The sequence below is a fragment of the Stegodyphus dumicola genome, chromosome 7, assembly GCF_044657685.1.
Source record: "Stegodyphus dumicola isolate Sdum_Otavi_A_Nest chromosome 7, ASM4465768v1".
Classification (NCBI taxonomy): Eukaryota; Metazoa; Arthropoda; class Arachnida; order Araneae; family Eresidae; genus Stegodyphus; species Stegodyphus dumicola.
This window is the reverse complement of record NC_140774.1, coordinates 124471161-124489857: the sequence shown is the minus strand read 5'-3', so window position 1 is coordinate 124489857 and position 18697 is coordinate 124471161. Positions and strand designations below refer to the sequence as shown.

General features: G+C 32.5%; 1 protein-coding gene across 3 annotated transcripts in view; it reads right to left on the bottom strand.

Annotated features, from left to right (window-relative positions):
- LOC118199100 (tetratricopeptide repeat protein 39A-like) overlaps positions 1-18697 on the bottom strand; it is a 244554-nt gene that overhangs the window by 126926 nt on the left and 98931 nt on the right. For all 3 annotated transcript variants that reach the window (XM_085820793.1, XM_085820792.1, XM_085820791.1), the window contains exons 7-9: positions 12596-12695; positions 9196-9261; positions 150-261 (exon numbers count right to left, since the gene is read on the bottom strand). In XM_085820793.1, coding sequence (XP_085676919.1) covers positions 150-261; positions 9196-9261; positions 12596-12695 — 278 coding nt within the window. The remainder of the gene's footprint in view (positions 1-149; positions 262-9195; positions 9262-12595; positions 12696-18697) is intronic.

The following is an 18697-nucleotide window of genomic DNA, read 5'->3' as shown; positions in this document are numbered from 1 at the left end:
TTATTCTTGATACATTTCTTTATTTAGTCGCTAGCATTATATTTAGTATCCTAGCTTTCATTTTAAATCAGATTATTCGATTCACATTAGTTAATAAAAGTTCTGTACTTAATCAATTAATGCATTCACAAAAGGACTTAATAACTTACCAAATAGGTATGTGATAATAGTGTTATAGCACAAAAGAAAGAGAGCTGTGAGTGGTGCTCTTAAAGATCCTTCTAGAGCAACAGAATCATACATGTACTGCAAACCCATTTCCTGAAAAGAAAAGATTCAAATAATAATAAAAAGATGTTTGCTTTTTATTTTTATACAATTTTGTACCTGCAATTTTTTTTGGGGGGGGGGAATTTAATTCCGCTTCAAATTTTTCCAGTGTTTTTAATTCATTATTTAAATAAAAAAAATATTTAAACAAAGTAAAATAATTTGCGTAGCGTTTATTTAAAATTTACAAAATAATTAATAAACTAAAAATTTACCAGATAATTTCATAAAACAAATGATTAAATAATTCTCTTTACAAAATTCATCTGCGATTTTATACCACTAGTTATAAAAGCGTGGAGCGCTCTTGATAAATTTATAAAGATAATTGTTTAAACTTTTGAAATGCAATCTGATTATAAGATTCATTTTTTATTTAGGCATTATTTAGGCATCTACGCTTTTATTATGTCTAATGTAAAATTGTAGATGAATTTCCTTAAAAAAAATATTTACTCTTTTGTCTCCATTAAACTGTATGATATATTATTTTCCTCCTTTGGGTTCATTAATTGTTTTATAAATTTCAAATAAAAGCTTATTTCATAAAAAAAAATTCCTTTCTTAGTCTCAATCGCATGTTGTAAAACAAATTATTCAATTGTCCTTTTTTAACAAGTAATAAGCACTCCTTTATTTCCAACAATACTGTTACGTGAATCGTTCCTAAAGGTCGTTTCGCAGTCGAAGCGTCGGAAACCACAAGCATTCCCCCCTTCCCGTAGAAATTCGTGCAAAAATGATAAATTTGTACCTGGACATGAATGACTGAGCAGTTAAACTTTAAAAACAGTACTTTGTACAAAAGTTTATAACATAAATTAGTGTAAATCATTAAATATAAGACAAAAAATATAAACATAATACTGAGCATATAAAACAGACGTAAAATTTAATTTAATTTTACTCAAGTGCATAGCAGAGTTGAGAAAACATGGAGAGAAGAGAAGTGGTGTTATACATAAGGGGGGTTCTTTTCTGTAAAATCCTAGCTAACAATCTTTCTGAGACATATCTTTTCTTCTTCTTCTTTGCCTTTTAGTGTCACCCTATACTGCTACTGAATCCCTGGGCTACCTGTATCACAAGAAATGTTTCCAATTTATTTTTGTCTATGTTTTCAAACCTTTTCAAAGTGGGACACGGCTTTAATGCAGAAAAACGTTTTTTTTCTGATATTTATTGTTTTTCCATTAGCGTGGTATTGTTCCAAGTATCTCAGCCCATTTTGTACAAATTTTTCGAATCTTAAATTAAAATCATATTCCATTCCATCCTTATTCCTCTGAAGGTAATATTACCACTAGCGTCTTTCGCTGCTTCTTTTGAAATTGTTCCTATTCTTCCTTGCTGCGCTCATACTTATTGTTTCTTCAAATCTTCAAGATAACTTCTAGGTCCATGATTTTTCTCGGAAGATACAATATCATCGATAATAAAAATATCCCGAGTATATAAGCCCAAGGTCCGTGCTTCCCATCTAATTACAGTCAATGTTTCCTCCAGGATAAATACATGCTCCTGCAGGATAAATACATCCTCCTAACATGCTAGTAGGCATTGTAAATAAGAATTCAGAATACTTTGCTAAATTCTACTTTCAGAAGTCTCTGACTCTTAATTAATTAGGCAGAGATTACCTCAAAAATATATTTGAATTACTATTTTTTGCTGGCTTGCGTGACTCGAAATACAGTTCGTCATACATGCCGTTTCTTGTGTGGAAAATTTGTACTTAACGAAAAGCTTTTATACCCGAGGTTTCACTGTATTCGTAAATTAAAAACTAATACAAGAACATTCTAAGTTAAATAGCAAAATTTCAGTCTCCGTTCATACATTGTAAAGCACTTCGAATTCCTTTAGGCCATCAGATCGTTCTAAAGCGCTACGCATGCATTCTACTTTTCATGATGCTGTCCAGATAATGAGAGATCAATTGCGATTCATTGCTAAATAATTAACTTCTAAATGATTTCTAAATAATTACAAATGCAAAATAAGCCTTACTATGACATGATTCATTGCTTTGGTTAAACAAATATTTGTATTTAGGATCACATACTCTCTTAATCATTTTGCAAAATGAGTGCACAATATTTTACTGCTACAAAAAATAATTAAATATATAAGAGAGTGAAGGTATTTCTCCTGCCTTCCTAGCGTGCCTTTGATGCAGTGGTTCTGCACACTGGGCCGGTATTCCAGAGGTCCGTGGTTCGATTCCTGGCGTTGCTAATTTTTCATCGGCTTGCTTCCAAAAAATTTCCTAATGTCTCTACAGTGACGCCCGAACTAAAAGGGTTGTGGATGAGGACTCTCCACACCCAGGATTTGGCGTTTGGGTTCCCTAAAAACCCCAGTTGCCCTTTAAAAGGAGGAGTATGTAAGGTATTTCTCTTGCCTTCCTAGCGTGCCTTCGTGGTCAGCACACTGAGCCGGTATTTCAGAGGTCCGTGTTTCGATTCCCGGCGAAGGCGTTGCTAATTTTTCATCTCTCCGGCTTCAAAATAACCTAATGTCTCTACATGTTATTATTTTCAAACTAAGACTGAAGAAAATTAATTTGCCCACTTTTATTCTGTATTTTTTATGATCTTCAAAAGGCAAAATTATTAAAATTGAAGAATGCGATAGCTTTATTATTTTAGTTTGTAACTAAAAATGGATTTATAATATGGGGAAGTAGGTTATCTTGTTTATACAGTGTACTCGTCCATTAATGGTAATTTGTGTCCCAGGCGTTCATTCGCTAAAGACAGGTAAACGATGCACGCAAGTAGGAAAAGCTTTTGCCTCTTTAACCGTAGTAGTAAACTAAAAAATATCTACACAAAGGTATTTCGGTATAATAAGAGTGGACGTTTTGTGACGGTTACTTTACTGAAGTTGCAAACTGATTTCAAAAGGTACCGGCCTTTTATTCCTTTGCCCCGATGTGGGAATTTCTGATTTACAGAAGTTTGCACAGAGGTGTCATCACTTTCTATGGGGAACTTCTGTGTAGGAAACTTCGGCAGAACATTAACAATTCAAGCTACTTAACCTTTTGCAGAGAACTAGCGGAGTTTAGTTAAAACAAATACCTAAGAGTAGATCGTGTCATTTTACTGATTAAGAATTTCCTCTTTCAGCGACAATCTGCAGCTAATTTTATACCCTGCTGAATAGTGTCAGCTGGTAATAAATAGGTTTCACCGCATCTTAATTGCTCCATGATTTATTTTAGCGGCAAAGTAACTGACATTGGTAATTAAAGCGAGCTTGTAAATTTCCATTTCACATTACAGAGTTTTCCTCCCTCTCTGAAACGCCGCTTCCGGTAAATTAATTCCTGGCAGGTTTTTATCAGCTTTCTGCTATTTAACGAAGCCTTTGTTTATCCCTGTTACCTTTCTTGCTAATAACGATGCCCTGTTCCCAGTTTTGATTAAGTTCGGAATTTTAAAAAACATGTTTTAAATACAGAAATTAATTAAATTTGGGGGAAAATGCACTTTATACATATATATATCCTTTAACAGCTGTTTTTCTAGGACATAAAATATATAAAGTAAAATAATTACGTATTAACACAGCTAGTGCTTGAAAAATAAAGGATTAGTCTAAAAAGTTTTATTTCGTTTTTATTTGGAAGCATCTAATGTAGCATTTTACAGAGGAAGCCTTCAAATCTATAACCTCCTCTTTTCGTTTGCTTTTGTAACATCGCCGTCTCGGGATAACTCTTGACGTCAGCCTAGTGACATGGTCATTAATCGGATAGAAAAATCTTTTTGTGTAGTTGAATAGGCAACAACAAATTTTGTTACTATTATCTATAGCTGCCGTTTTAGAACACGGTATGGATGTAAATTTGATTCAGAATTGGAGTGACCGCTCAGCAGACCAGAACATGACATTGGCATGTTACGGCCGCCAAGTAGTTAACATTTAGTTCCATTAGATTACTTCTGATCAAGAAATAACTTTTTACGCCTCTCCTTAATTTGAAAGATTTTAAACAACTTTTAATAACAGGGGCTGCGATTTTTGACATAGATATGCTCAGACATATTTGGAAAAATTGCACTATATCAGTGTTATCTTATCATGTTATAAATGGATCACATATAGATCATTTATAAATTAACCTTTTAAATTTCAAAACATATTCCTTTAACCATGTAGACTTTGCTACGAAAATCTTATTTATTTAAAACTTTGAAGGTATTAACTTAAGCTAACCCTGTATTTTCAATGAGGATGAGTAATGTAAAATATATAAAATGAAATTTTCACATTTTAGTCGCCAGAAATAAACAAATATTACTTTGAAGAAAATCATCTTTCGTCAGTAAAAAACGTTTGGGTCTGAATTGTTTTTCCAGTTTAAAAAAGAATTCCATGTACTAATTTTTTAAAAGAATTAAAATGCAGAATATAAATTAATCTTGAATCGTTTAGATCATTTAGACGCATGCTGTGTGATGGCACCATTTATAGTACATGAACAGAATAGGAAAACATTGGTCATCTTGCTTCCAAGAAAATAATCCAACCTTAAATTAAGATATTTATATCTCATCTTTATTAAAAGATCTTTTATACGAATGTATGCACATATGATTCGTACTGACTTAAAACACGTGATAGTTGTACAGAACATGCATCAAAAATTGCTGAGAAAATGAGAAAATTTCTGTTCAGAAGCCCCTCAAAGTTATTAATGCAGCCATTAGAGCAAATATGGATAACTTAAAATTTCGTGGTCTAATATACAGTTTGAAATGTAGTATCAAATAGTCAACATTTGCTATAGCACTCAATGTAGTTTAGAATTACACCAATTAAAGGTAATTACGCTGTGTTCCACAAATGTGTTATCGATTACATGCTAATTTATATCTCATTCTGCCTCCTCTGTTTAATTGCACTAATATACGTGCTATACTATTTTGTTCACAAAACCCAGTGTTTGCTTTGTTGAAATTAACATATTTACTTGCCTCCATGTTGTTTATTCTTCTCTTCTTGTCCTTATACACATGAAATTTGACATGCCTTTTAACATGACAATCAGGTATATATGATTACTACAACTTATTACAACTAACTACTGAATAAACCCACTTTTAAAAGCGCCTATAGTATAAAAGAAAATGCTGGTATTTTAATCAGCGAAATGCAAGCATAAGTCTCCTAATAATGTTTTGTAATTCTATCCACCGGGATTTATTAAATGTACAGATCTAAAATATATGAGTACGATTAAATCCTTATAAATTTATAGTACCAGGAATGAAACCACGGGTAATTCAAAAATCATGGTTAATCCGAGTGCAGTTAAAAAATTCTAGAAAGTACAATAACCCATATTAAAATTAACACATAATTAATTGTTAACAAGAACTATGATTTGTAATAATAATTTTTCCATCGCTGAGCAATAAACAAATAACATTTTTTATATAGGGCCAGGCTAATCTTCAACCCGGTCATTCCAGCTCCGGCTAGTAAGGAATCGGCTATAATAGGCTATTAATTTTTTTACACCTATGTAACTTTCACTGTCAGTGAAGTCTAATTAACAGCTTATCAATGCAACATAATGCAAGAAATGAAACGTCTTTTTATTAAGTATCCTAAATGTTATAAAACAATTATTAATTTTTACATAAATACTTCCTACATAATAAAACACTCTTGTATTTCAGTACACTAAGTTAAGATTACTTAATTATTTTAACTTGGTTGTCAAGAATGCACGTGTTATCTTACTTAAGAAACTCATGTTGACCTTGTTAAAATGATCGTGATGCCATTTCTCGCTACAAAGTCAGACAAAACATGATTAACTTTTCGCGGCCTGTCAAGCTGCTTCTAAAGACGTAAATGTACTTTTTTAATTATTTAAATTGTTCTCCCGTTCGTGCCATTTACAATTTACCTGGAAGGAATTTGTTTCTGACTGTTAAACGTTTCTAAATAATTTATTTACTACTTTAACATTCGTCAGACAAAAAATATTTATTTTAAAATATGCTCTAGATTGACAGTAGAAAAAAATATTTAAAATTTTCTCTGTATATGTTGCAACATACAAGCTCATTTAAAAGAGTTCTGCTTTTAGAATTGGAGAAATGATTTTTTAAATAGGGTAAACATTGGATTTATTATAAATAGAAAAATGGCTGAAGTCAAACAAGCTGTCATGCATATGACTCATTCCTTTTAAATGACATTTATGGTCAGTAGGACACTCCGCATTATCTTTGACCCACCCTGACCTAGCGAAAGTAAAATCCTTTCGAACTGACACCAGAACATAATTATTCATAAACTTGGCTGAGAGAAATATGAAGAACGGTCAAGAGCGCAGAAACCGTCATTTGTTTGTGGCAAACGGCAGATCAAACTGACAGCCTCTAGAGTGCTTTCATTCAAAGCTGAAAAGGGGGATTGGGAAATATTTACGAGTTGTGTTATTCCAGAAAGTTTTGAAGTCTAATCTTATTTTAGAAAAGATGAGACTGTGTTCTTTAAGTTATTTAATGTGAGCTTTGGTAGATTCCCCTTTTCCATCGCTTGGGTCTCAGAATATCATTCCAGCTATAAAAGCTGATTTGTTTTGTACATAAGCGGCATCAATTAATAAAGAAAATATAGCAGTTATTGTCAAAGATATCGCTAGTTGTAAACTGGTAACACAAAGCTGAGCTTTATTCCTGAAATCTTGCTTGTATTCCTATTTCTATCCTTGTATCCTGTTCTGAAGTAATTATAATTTAACTCAGGAACTCCAAGGTATAATGGATCTGAAAGTACTAGCTATCTTTGGTCTACAGATTATACAGGTAAATTAAGTAACTTTACAAGTCCTACAGTTATGAATATTGATGGACCTTATGAACTGTGATGCCAGAGTGGACACTGTCGTTTTGGAATCTCTAGAACGTAGTCTGTTTATAGATATTTAATCTCCGTTTCAGAATCTCTAGAACTTTGTCTGTTTATAGATATTTATTATCGGCAGATTTTTCGAAACCGCAAAGATGATAACATAGTATATTTAAATCTTAACGGAGTTCCATATTGAAATCTACCATAACGCATGTTTTAAATGATCATTGAATATATGTTTGAAAGTGTTCGGATTTTCCGTATAATTACACAGTTTTCCTAGTTAGTTTAATGATTAATTAATAACTTAAGTTCATTTAGTAATTTGATTTTAAAGCGCATTTAACTTTTTTCATGTGCTAATTTTCAGTATGCAGTTAATAGACCTTGAAGAAATAATATATAGACTTCCTATACTTTAAAAAAGTATATTTTCCACGTTTTTTTAATAGGAATGAAATATTATTAGAAAATTTAAGACAGCATAACATGAAGAAGCATATGCTCGATGGTAAGGTCGTCATTTTTAGTCGTTATAAGCTTAAGGCGTAAAAGTCATTAAGTCTGTACACACTTGTGGAACAGGATTTAAGCTGTAATCAATCAAAAAAAGTAAAGTTACGCATGCGTAAATGTACAGCTGACTCAGCAAAATTTTCCGCCGAATGTCAGTTTGTGTTTGCTTCACTGTAATTCGTCAGTTCTTAAACCAAATTTGCATAATGTTGAACAGCTAGAGCATTTAAGCAAAATCTTTGTACCAGTTTCTGTGACGTAGCAAAGGCTGGTTGCCTAAAAACGAAGCTCGGCTTGTATAACTTAAAACCATAAAGCCCAGATGTGAACGATCCCTGATAATGCGGTACGATCAAACATTAGTTTTGAAGAATATTAGGGTAAAACCATCTAAAAAATTGCATTTTATCTCCATGATATGTAATTTTCAATATAATCCACAATGCATATATAAACTGTTAAGACTAATTTTTCTAAACAAATTCTAGCAAACTTGCCAAATAATAACCTACAGCATTTATATCCATACTATCTCAGTTTGCTTTTCCTAAAATATCGTCCCCTTATGAACAGAATTTCCTATGCAGTTAATCGTTTGCTTTGATCTAATGAATGACTGCTGTCATGGATTCGTTAAGAAAAGAATAAGAACAAAGTTTTTTCTGTAAAGTGAAAAAAAGAGTAATATAAACACTTGAAGTATTATATAAAATATGCGGGGATCAAGTATTAACACCAGCGTTTCTTTGGTACAAAAAAGGTTCAGCATCTGCAAAGAGATTTAGATTTTAAAATCTTGAGTAAAGGCCATGTTGGTGATATTTTTTGACTGGATAGAGATTATTCACAAGGAATTTGTTACCGAGATGCGGATCTATATTTTATAAAGACGTAATGGAAAGACCTTCCAGAGCATTAGGCCTGAAAAAAACTGAGTCGAATATCCGGTTTTTGCTCCTGGTCTGATGCGCGCTGGGCATTCAAACTGACCTCGTTTTTGTTGCATGACAGTGTTCCGTCACACAATTCTATTCTTGTCAAGCAGTGTTTAATAAAGAAAAGTGTCACAGCTGTCAACTTAACCCTTCTCTTCATTCACTAGATTTGGTACTTGCAGACTACTTTCTTTTCCCTAACATGAAAGCTCATCTCAAAGGTTACTATTTTAATAACAATGAAGATACTGGGAAAACTATAACAAGAGACTTAAACAGTATTCCAGAAGATGTAATAAAGCATATGACGATAGAATGAAACATTTGTTTGAGGGTTCTCTGTGTTTTATAGACATACAAGTACTGCTTATTAAAGAATCATTTCATCATTCACTGCTTATCAAGAAATAAGACTATTACTGACTTCAACTTTCATTTGTGTATGAATTTAGCGTTTCTTTAAGTATTAAATTAATGAATTTAAAGCTGTATAGATGCAGTGTGTATGTCTTATTATCAAAAGATTAGAAAACTCCATGACTCCTTGTTTCAGCTACAATAATGCATGTTATGAAAACAAAAACATACTTACCTTATCACCGCAGAAGCCGATCATTTCTAAAACTCGGATGATTCTTGTTGGCAAATGTGAAACAACCTAAAAAGGACAAAAATGATCAAAGCAGATGTTCATAGATTAAATGTAGTATTCAATAATATTTAAAACACCAGAGAAATCAGCATGCGATTTTGTTCATAAGTCTCTTCAAGTTCAAAATCATGGACATTTCTTAGCAGTATATATTCTAGATATGTATAAAACTATAACTGATTACCAGAAATAATATGGCAAAAATAAAGAAAAATGTTTATATCTGATAATTGAATGAATATCTGATAATCGAAATTTTTTCATTAAATGGTTTAGCTTCTTTATGAAGGAAAAGTGTAGTATATTTCAAAAGAAAATATTTTGCAGAGTTGAAGAAATTTAATACTGTATAGCGTAGAAACATGTCAAGATGAGTCCTGTTTCCGATGTTTTCTTATTTTAGTTGCTCCATTCGGCTTATCACCGGCTTATTAAAGGAACTAAAACGAAATAATGTTTCTTTAAAGAATAAGGAAATCAATCCAGTTCCGAAGTTAGCCAAGCAAATGAAAAATATGATTATTTTCACTATGTCCAAAAATCGTAATTCCCTTTGTTTACATGTTAATAAGACGGCATAGATAAAATATGTAACATTAGATAAAACTTAAGTCCGGTGGCTCAGCACCACAGGTCCGGGGTTCGATTCCCGGGCTGGGCAAGGTCGACTCAGCCTTTCATCCCTTGAATGGGTCGATAAAATGAGCACCAAATTTATTTGGGCACACAGTCAAGAAAGCAGATATAGAGGCACGTCACGCTTTAGGGCTGTTACGCCACTGAGTTTAGTTTTTAGGTTTAGATAAAACTTAAGGCAGTATTATATTTCTGTACAATTAGCATCTCTTAATAGTTTCAGACAGGACTAGCCTTACAATAATCTTTTCGGAATCCTCCTCTAAAAACAAAAAATAGCGAAACCATGCCACAACGTTTTGCAAAAGATGATTTTTTGGTGTTCTAAAAATTTTTTATTATTCGTCATTGCATCTTTCTGTTTTCGGAGGCCAAGATGGTCGCCATAACTCAACCCTCTTGAAGCCGCTATTGATTTGAGAAAGTACTGAACCCGCAAGAACATTTGAATTGAATTCTAATGAACTTCTACATTTTAAGATTTTAGAAAACAGAAGATCTGTCTTCTGTCAGGGAAAGATTTTTATACATTAATATTTTGTACGCTACTTATCAGGCTGAATTGCAAAAATACTTTTGGAGTTTTCATATGGGACATACTCTAAATATGATTTATCTCTGTGAATAAATATCTCAGATAGATGGTTAACAAAAATTTTTGGGTTGTATCAAATACTTCAACTTATTTATCCATTTTATAAATTCTTAATTTATGCATGATATTATATGCAGATATTCATTGGCATGTGCATTATATTATACAAAACTGCAGTAACATTAAGTAATCAGAAGCATAGAATTAAATGTAATCGAAATGCAAAGCAGAGTGTGACAAACAATCAACAAATTCAAAATGAATGCGCATGCCTAGACACAACAGTGCTGTGTGAAGCGCGTGATAGGTGGGTTTTGAAGAGCCAGATAAATAATATACGGTCAGTCGGCTGTTTGACCGTATATTATTTATCTGCCTCTTGAAACTATCCTATACTACTATTTGAAAATCCTATAGATGTCATTATCCCTCATAGATGTCAGAAGATGTACAAGGAAACCAACTATGGGTTCTAACGATGACGGATAATCAGTGAGTGTGAAGGAATTTTCCTTATCGCAATACTGTTGTATTCGCAGTATCGCTTACTTTTGAAGTACTTCAATAAATATGGTACTTTTACATCCACAATTCGATGGCGTCAGAGCCAAAAAGGCTGCATATAAGTACTCTTTTGCAAGGTGTTTCCTTGATTGTGAATTACCGACGCCTTAGTACAAAACGGGCGTTTCAACTCGGACAGCAACATGTGGATTAATAATAGATCGTGTTTTATGATAAGTAAAGTTGTGATAAGTAAGCATCATCTTCCAGCACGCTATTTAGAGCTCGAGGCAATATGGGTAGCTCCAAGCGGAATCATTCTGCTACGAATTGATAATACTTTCAACAGTAGCGTCTATGTCAGGGAAAGGCTAGGGTCATATCCTTCCTTCAGTAAACAACGCTTAATTATATATTGCTCAGATTTTTGAAGCTTTGAATGCAGAACAGCCAAAACCCTTTTCTTCTCTGGCATATCTGTCCGCCAGACATATCACCTATTGAACATATATGGAGTATGGACAATCAGTGACTGGTCCATCTCTTTCTCCTCCTGCAGCCAATACCAGTATGGCAATAAAGGCTCTCTGGTATGAAATATCCCAGTAATAAAAGCGTCTTTTTGATTCGATGCCACAGTGTACAAGCGTCTTTTGTGCTTTTGATTCGTTGGAGCCACGTTACAAAATGCTGATTTTGTGATGTGATAGCAAAATACACTCCTGATAATTCGAATAATTTTCATGACTTTGAATTAACAAGAATCCACTGGATAGCATCTTGAAAAATTTATTATACTTGTTATACGAAATTAGTTCTATCGTTCAGACGCATTTCCTAACGTGATATTAATTCGTTTATACGTATCTCAGAGGAAAAGGAAAGTTCCTGGAAAAACTATTCGTTTACATCTTAGTTAAATGAAAACATCGGAATCGTAATTTTTGAACAAATGAACACATAGAAATTGCTTAATTGTGTCGAGCTGTTTTATTATTGTCCCGGTGTTAATGAAATCTTCTGTATCATCGGGCGACATTTAAAGTCACATATTGAATCAAACAGTGAAGTACCTGAAATTATAAATGAAGCATTATTTCACTAGCCTTTCTTTTTTCAGTGCAGAAGACATAACAAACTTGCATCACTTCCATACCTCTCTGAATGCGGGACATGATTTTTTATGGAAAAGCACATCTTTTTAAGTATGTTATATACATTGTAATGTTTTTAAGTATGTTATATATATTGTAATGCACCAAGTAATATGCGTGGTACTACACCTTCCCATATTACTTGGTGCAGTCTATATTTAATTTAAAACACAATTACAGCCTTAGTTTGACATTTTATAAAGACTACGTTATTTCTTCACGCGCATAATCATCTAGAGATTTATTACACTGTTAATTATTTGAATCATAGAACTAAAATAAATCATAACTGAAAAATAGCTATAAAAAATGTTTCTTTTTAAGTGAAAGAACGAGCGTTAATAATCTTCTCTAAAGTTTTAATGTATTATTAAAATAAAATAGGACAATTAACTATAGTATATAATGTAAGATCTTAATTTGAGAGCTCTCAGAAATAAACAGAACTCACCAAATAAAAGATTCCAAGCCCCATCCTTACTCCACTTTCATAATGTCGTTTATCTTCCTCATCGTCCCAACGCCTATTTTCTAATATATGGGCTGCTTCTCTGTTAAGTAAAAGAAAAACATTAAGCTAACGAGGGGGCTGTTTGTTTTAGTAAATTAAACAATATTAGTAAAAAAGTATGATTAAAGAAAAAAGTAGTTCACTTCAAAATTAAATTTAAAGGAACGATAAACGAAAAAGAGAAAAAAATATAGTTCTAAATGAATCTAAAATTAGCATTTATCTATGATTTTACATAAAGCATTTGAAAACGTAACTCTAAAGCAGAAATTTAAATTCTTCCTACACATATTCAAACCTACAAAAAACTCATATTTTTTATAACGATCATATAAAGTAATGTTTCATATTTTTATGAAAATTTCATTTTTATACATTATATTTTCGGAACTCAAGTAGTTCGTTTGAAATTATGAAATGGGTTACTCGGCAACCGCAGCTTGCTCTAGATACAACGATTAATATGGGTGCAAGGGTAAGCAGGTTCTCAGCCAAAGTAAAAGACATTGCTTTCCATCACTTATCCCCGTTCTTTTACATTAAACTAAGATATAATCGCTTTGTTTTATCTCCAGTTATGATATCTAGATCAATTAAATGTTTACCTCGTACAGACAAATTCAACGAATTCAGCTCATCTATTTGAGTCCTCCTTTCCTTTGTGATACATTTATGAAGAAATACAACTTCGTTTTATACGTGAGACAATCTTATTTTCAAGTTAATTTGGTAAACTCATTAGGATTAACACCCTTTTCCTAGAAAGCCAGATATAAATTTCTAGAAGTTTCAGACAAGAAGATGGCATGCTGGAACATAGCACCCTAAGACATTCTCAAAATTTTCAATAGCCTGACATCTACAAGTACACAGATATGTTAGTTCAATCTGAAAACACAATATCTTCACATTTAAAAAATTCATCCATCAAACAAACTAAGAGAAATCAGACCTTTTAAAGTAGGCTCGTCTGGATCTGTAGCCCCCTCAAGAAACCTTCTTGGGAATACAGGCTCTCACTTACCTACTTAGAGAGCGAGATACACAATATGTATCATACCTACCTAGCGAGATACACAATATGTATCATAAATATGCAAATCGGTGTTACTTCTTATCATTCTTTTCAAGACAAGCAAACTACCATAGAGTAAACTGAATGTTCTAGGGCTTCCCATGGAAAGTTACATCTTGTACTGGTCTTTCCAGAAACAGGTGCTTAACAATTAGCAATTAAACTGAAGTTCAGTGCGGAAAAAAACCGCTGTATTATTTGGATTTTATAGGCCATTTAAACAGCATCATCTTAAGAGCTCTCTAAAAGGAAAAGAAGAAAAAGGAATACATTATAAATATAGATAAACTCTAATTTCGTGCCAATTTCGCTAAACGCTAAACCTATTCATTCGTATACTAGTAGCTGTTGAAAAGTAACTTGTTCGATAGTTGAACGATTTCTTAATAGTGAAAGACAGTTGCTTTCGAATGAATTAAGAGCCTTGAGAGACTGGTTTTCTAGACTGCTGTTGTTTCCGTACTAAAAAATTGTTTCCACTCATTAGAGATGACGCTTTATAGAATGTTTAAATCTCAGCAAATCGATTGATCAACTTTTAATAAATCAAGCACTTGAAACAATTGGCATTCATCTAAATGATATCTTTGATATATAACTTAACCACATACAAACGTACAAAAATTGGGGGGAATGCTTAGGTTTTAATTTATAATTAAATTGGATTGATACTGAAAATTTAAAAATAAAATACATTTATGTGAGTAAAATATATTTATTTAAGATACTATTTTAATTATTATTTTATTTGAATAAATACAAAAAAGAAAATAAATATATAATATGTATTTATAAAATAAGATTTAATAAATTTTTTGTTGATATCCATCTAGCATAAAAGCAGAAACTTATAATTGCATCTTCCCTAATGTTCATTTTAAAGCATCGTGATAGAAGTCCTTGAATCACTTCCGTAAGTTATAATAGATTTCGTTATTTGTTTTAAATCAAATTAATATTTCTTTTTACTATTTTTGATTAAAATTAAGTACTCATTAGAATTGCAATAAATATTTTTGAAGTCCAAAATTTCTTTTACAGAAGGTTTAAATCTAAATTTCTAACCCGAGAATATTAAACTCAGACATTACTCAAAGCAATGCAAAATTATACAAAATATAATTTTAATTCATGCAATTTTAATGAATTTAAGAATTTTAAAGAATGTAATTATAGGACGGATTTGTTGAAAAAGCATTAAAATCTAAATCGGGAAGAACATTCCATATGGCAAACAACTCTAGAGTAAACTTAACAGCCATTTTTCCATTGTTCAAGAAGACGATGGCGATCTATAGGTATTACCCATGGAAGTTGCTTGAAGTATGGAAAAAGGCTAATAGCAAGGACTGATGTTTTTCCTAAAGAAACCTTTCATTTGTATGAAAAGCAGTCATTTTTTCTATATATAATGTTAATGTATTTTAAGAAATTTCCATTGTTAATGACCGAACTTCGCTTCATCCGCTCTTTAGTCTCCCATGCTAGGATAACCACTTTCATGTTTCACACTATGTACTACATAAGGAAGTTCATTATCAGAATAGAGCGTAATTAGTTATTGTTTAATTAAACTCTGACGCTGAACTGCAATAAATAGAAGATTTTACTGCAGTTCTGAAATAAAGTCTTCTGACGCAGTCTTCGAAGTCGTCAAAAACAGCTAAATATTTGTCCAAAAGCTCCTTACATTAAATTATAATTTAACTGTCTTCCCACAAAATGTACAGACGTTAATATATTAATTAAAAAATCTGATGTGTACACCACATGACTTCATTGTACGGAATATTACATTATACGCAATTTTCTTGCATTTTATTTACACTTATTAGATTGAATTAAACCTACTTCGCCGACAGCGCATAAACCACAATAGAATAAATGCATTCTTTAAAATTCACTTTGTTTACCATAGCGACACTCTGGCGCTAGGTTTACTTAACAATATTATATTTCATTCATATTATAACTCAGAATGCACAAAATGTATATCATTTAAAGAATTATCTAATCGTTGCCACATGTTCTATTCAAATAATATAATAAAGCTAGAACTATGTATAAAAGAAATTAAGCAAACAAAACAAAAAGAAACAGTTTTTCACAGACAATTGAGTATTTCTATTAATTCATTTAATTAATTCAGTTCTCACTTCGCGAGAAGGCAAAAATACATAAAAACTCAAAATATCTATATTAAAAATTACGAAGTAAATCTCAAACGCTTATTTCCTCAAAAAAATTCCAGGAAGAATTAAGCATGATTTAATTAGCAATAATAAATGAATACGTTATCTTTGTTCTTGCGAAGCTAAGTTTCTCTAGATTGGCAACAAATCCACTAGTCTCCTGTTTCAAACGTAAACATCAATGGCCGCCATTAAAAACAGGCTTAGCGGCAATTAAACAACTTTAAAATTGCTGATAATTCTAAAAATGTTGCACACAGATTTACCAAAGGCATAAAAGCCTTAACCGGAAGATAAAAACAGCATAATTCAATCATTTTCAAAGCGAAAAATGTACAATTTACAAACATATAAGAGTGAAGAAAGTGAGATTACTGAGTCGGGTAACAGAGTGGATATATATATAAATATATTTATATACGTTTGGTGCGGCCGATTGCGACCAAAATACGAGGTGCACATCTACATGTTATAGCAGTCCTATATACAAAATTTCAACGTTCTGAGGCTACTCGTTTTTGAGTTATGCGAGATACGTACGTACTCACGTACGTACATACGTTCGCACAGACGCCACGAAAAATTCTCTTCAGAATTAATTTTAAAGCAGTTTTATAATTTTTTTGAAGGAAAAGAGTATTTTATGCTGTCCTTACGTACAGATCTCACGCAAAAACATCGTTAAATTGCATTCGATAGCGGTCAAAATGGATATTTTCGTTGAAATATACTGCCTGAAACTTTTCGCGATTACAATACTTCCTTTTTACTTCGTACAAGGAAGTGTTCATTGTTTTACTTCGTACAAACAATGAACAATTTCTTGGCATTCCATCAGTGTGAAATAAAATTTATTTTAAGTGCGAAATGTAATTATTATGTATTAACAGCTTATAATGAGCATCATATGAAGCCATATATCACTATACATCGTCCTTATATCTGAAGTATATTTACTTCTGTTATCATAAAATGAAGAATATGTGAACGAATATTGTTACGAAATGTACAGGCGCGGTAAGATAGCTTTCCCGCAAAGCAGATTTAGGTTTGCCACGTTTGGCGAGAAATCGCCCAGTTGGCGACAAAATTGGCGATATGTTACGGACGGATGGGGAATTTTCTGGAACGAATTCTTACCGGTTTAGCTCAGAATGTTCTCAAACACAAGCCAAAAGCTATATAAACCCTGCTGGTCCGCAGTCAGTTAGTGTGTGCCTTGTCTAGAGTGCGAGATAATTAGTCTCGAGATGGTCAGTCCGTGCGGAGTCGATCGAGTTGACAGCCGGGCAGCGAGTGCCGAGTGGTTCTTCGAAAGAGTCTCTTAGTGTATCGCGGTTAGTGCATCGTCCAAAGAGTATATTGAGCTCTGGGAATGACTGAACCGAAGAGTCGTGAGCTGTGCTCTGTGCAACTACAACTCGCGAGTGCATCGTAGCTTGGAGAGTAGCTTGTAGCTTGGAGAGTCTCGAGAGTACGTGGAGTTCCGAGAACGACCGAGCAGAGTCGGAAGCTGTACTCTGGTGCTTTGCAGTGAAGCTGTCTCCATCGTTGTAGCCTGATAACCTGAAGGCTGTGTCGCTGATTGTGTCAGCGTGTGTATAGTAGTTCTTCGGCGACTGTTAAACGTGATTTTTGAGCTGTCTTGATTAATATTGGCTAAATAAAGTGTGTTTCGATACTTCATTAAGTGTCGTTGTTATTCACTCCAAATCCACACGAACCCCATACGAACGTGAAGGAGGAAAATAACGTAACAAATGGCGTTAGAAGAAAGAAACGCAACAGTATGAATAAGATTTCGTCGCACTGGGAGAGATCGTGGCACATAAAGACACCAAATTTTGAAGCACATGATTCTGCATTCGAACAAACGCATCTTGATGCCTGAATACGGACTTTCGATATTGTTTTTATTCATTTTATGTTTTGTGCGGAGTTGATGAATTTTGGGCATTTTTCCACTCAAATAAAAAGTACTCCGTCATCGCCCAGTTTCAGGTTTTATGTCATCGTAAACTACAGGCACTTTTCTTTCAAATAAATCGTGTTAAATTTATTTCCAAAATACATTTTTGTGTGTGTGTTATTTTTAGAATAAAGGTCACAAAATGTAAAAAAACAGCAGAAATTAGTTTTAAATTGCTGTTAAAAATAAAAAACTAATGATGGTAACAAATATGTATACTTATATAATATGTATGCCATCTTAAAGCTATGATATTTCTTCCTCTAATAAACTTCGTTTCACATATGCATTTTAAAAAATCTTTTAGGATTTTTTTTTATAAAGGCACTTGAAATCTCTTTTAATAAATGCTTAGAAGAATGTCGGTCTTGTTTGCATCGCAGTTAGGAGGAGTATTTGCATATGATGCCATTCAAACTTAAAGATAAAAATGTAGAAAAAAATTCGTTGCGGTTGGAATTTTTAATGCTTAATATTTAACAGTACTATGGTCTGTTTACAAACGAAATTTGCATGCTTAACGTTATACTACACTCTGTGTTCATTTCTTCTGATACACACATTTATTAACTATTTCTTTATATTTCACTGATAACATTAATTTTTTTCTTACTCAGCCAAGGTTTAAAAATAAACAAAAAATTTATTTTTAAACCTTGGCTGATAAACTCTAATAATAAGTTTAATAATAATAGTTTAAAAATAAACAAAAAGCTAAAAACTTCTTTTTGAAGATCGAAAACATGATAACAAAACAGACAGCAAAACAAGATTTTAAAATATGAGAAACATAAAATATAGTAGAA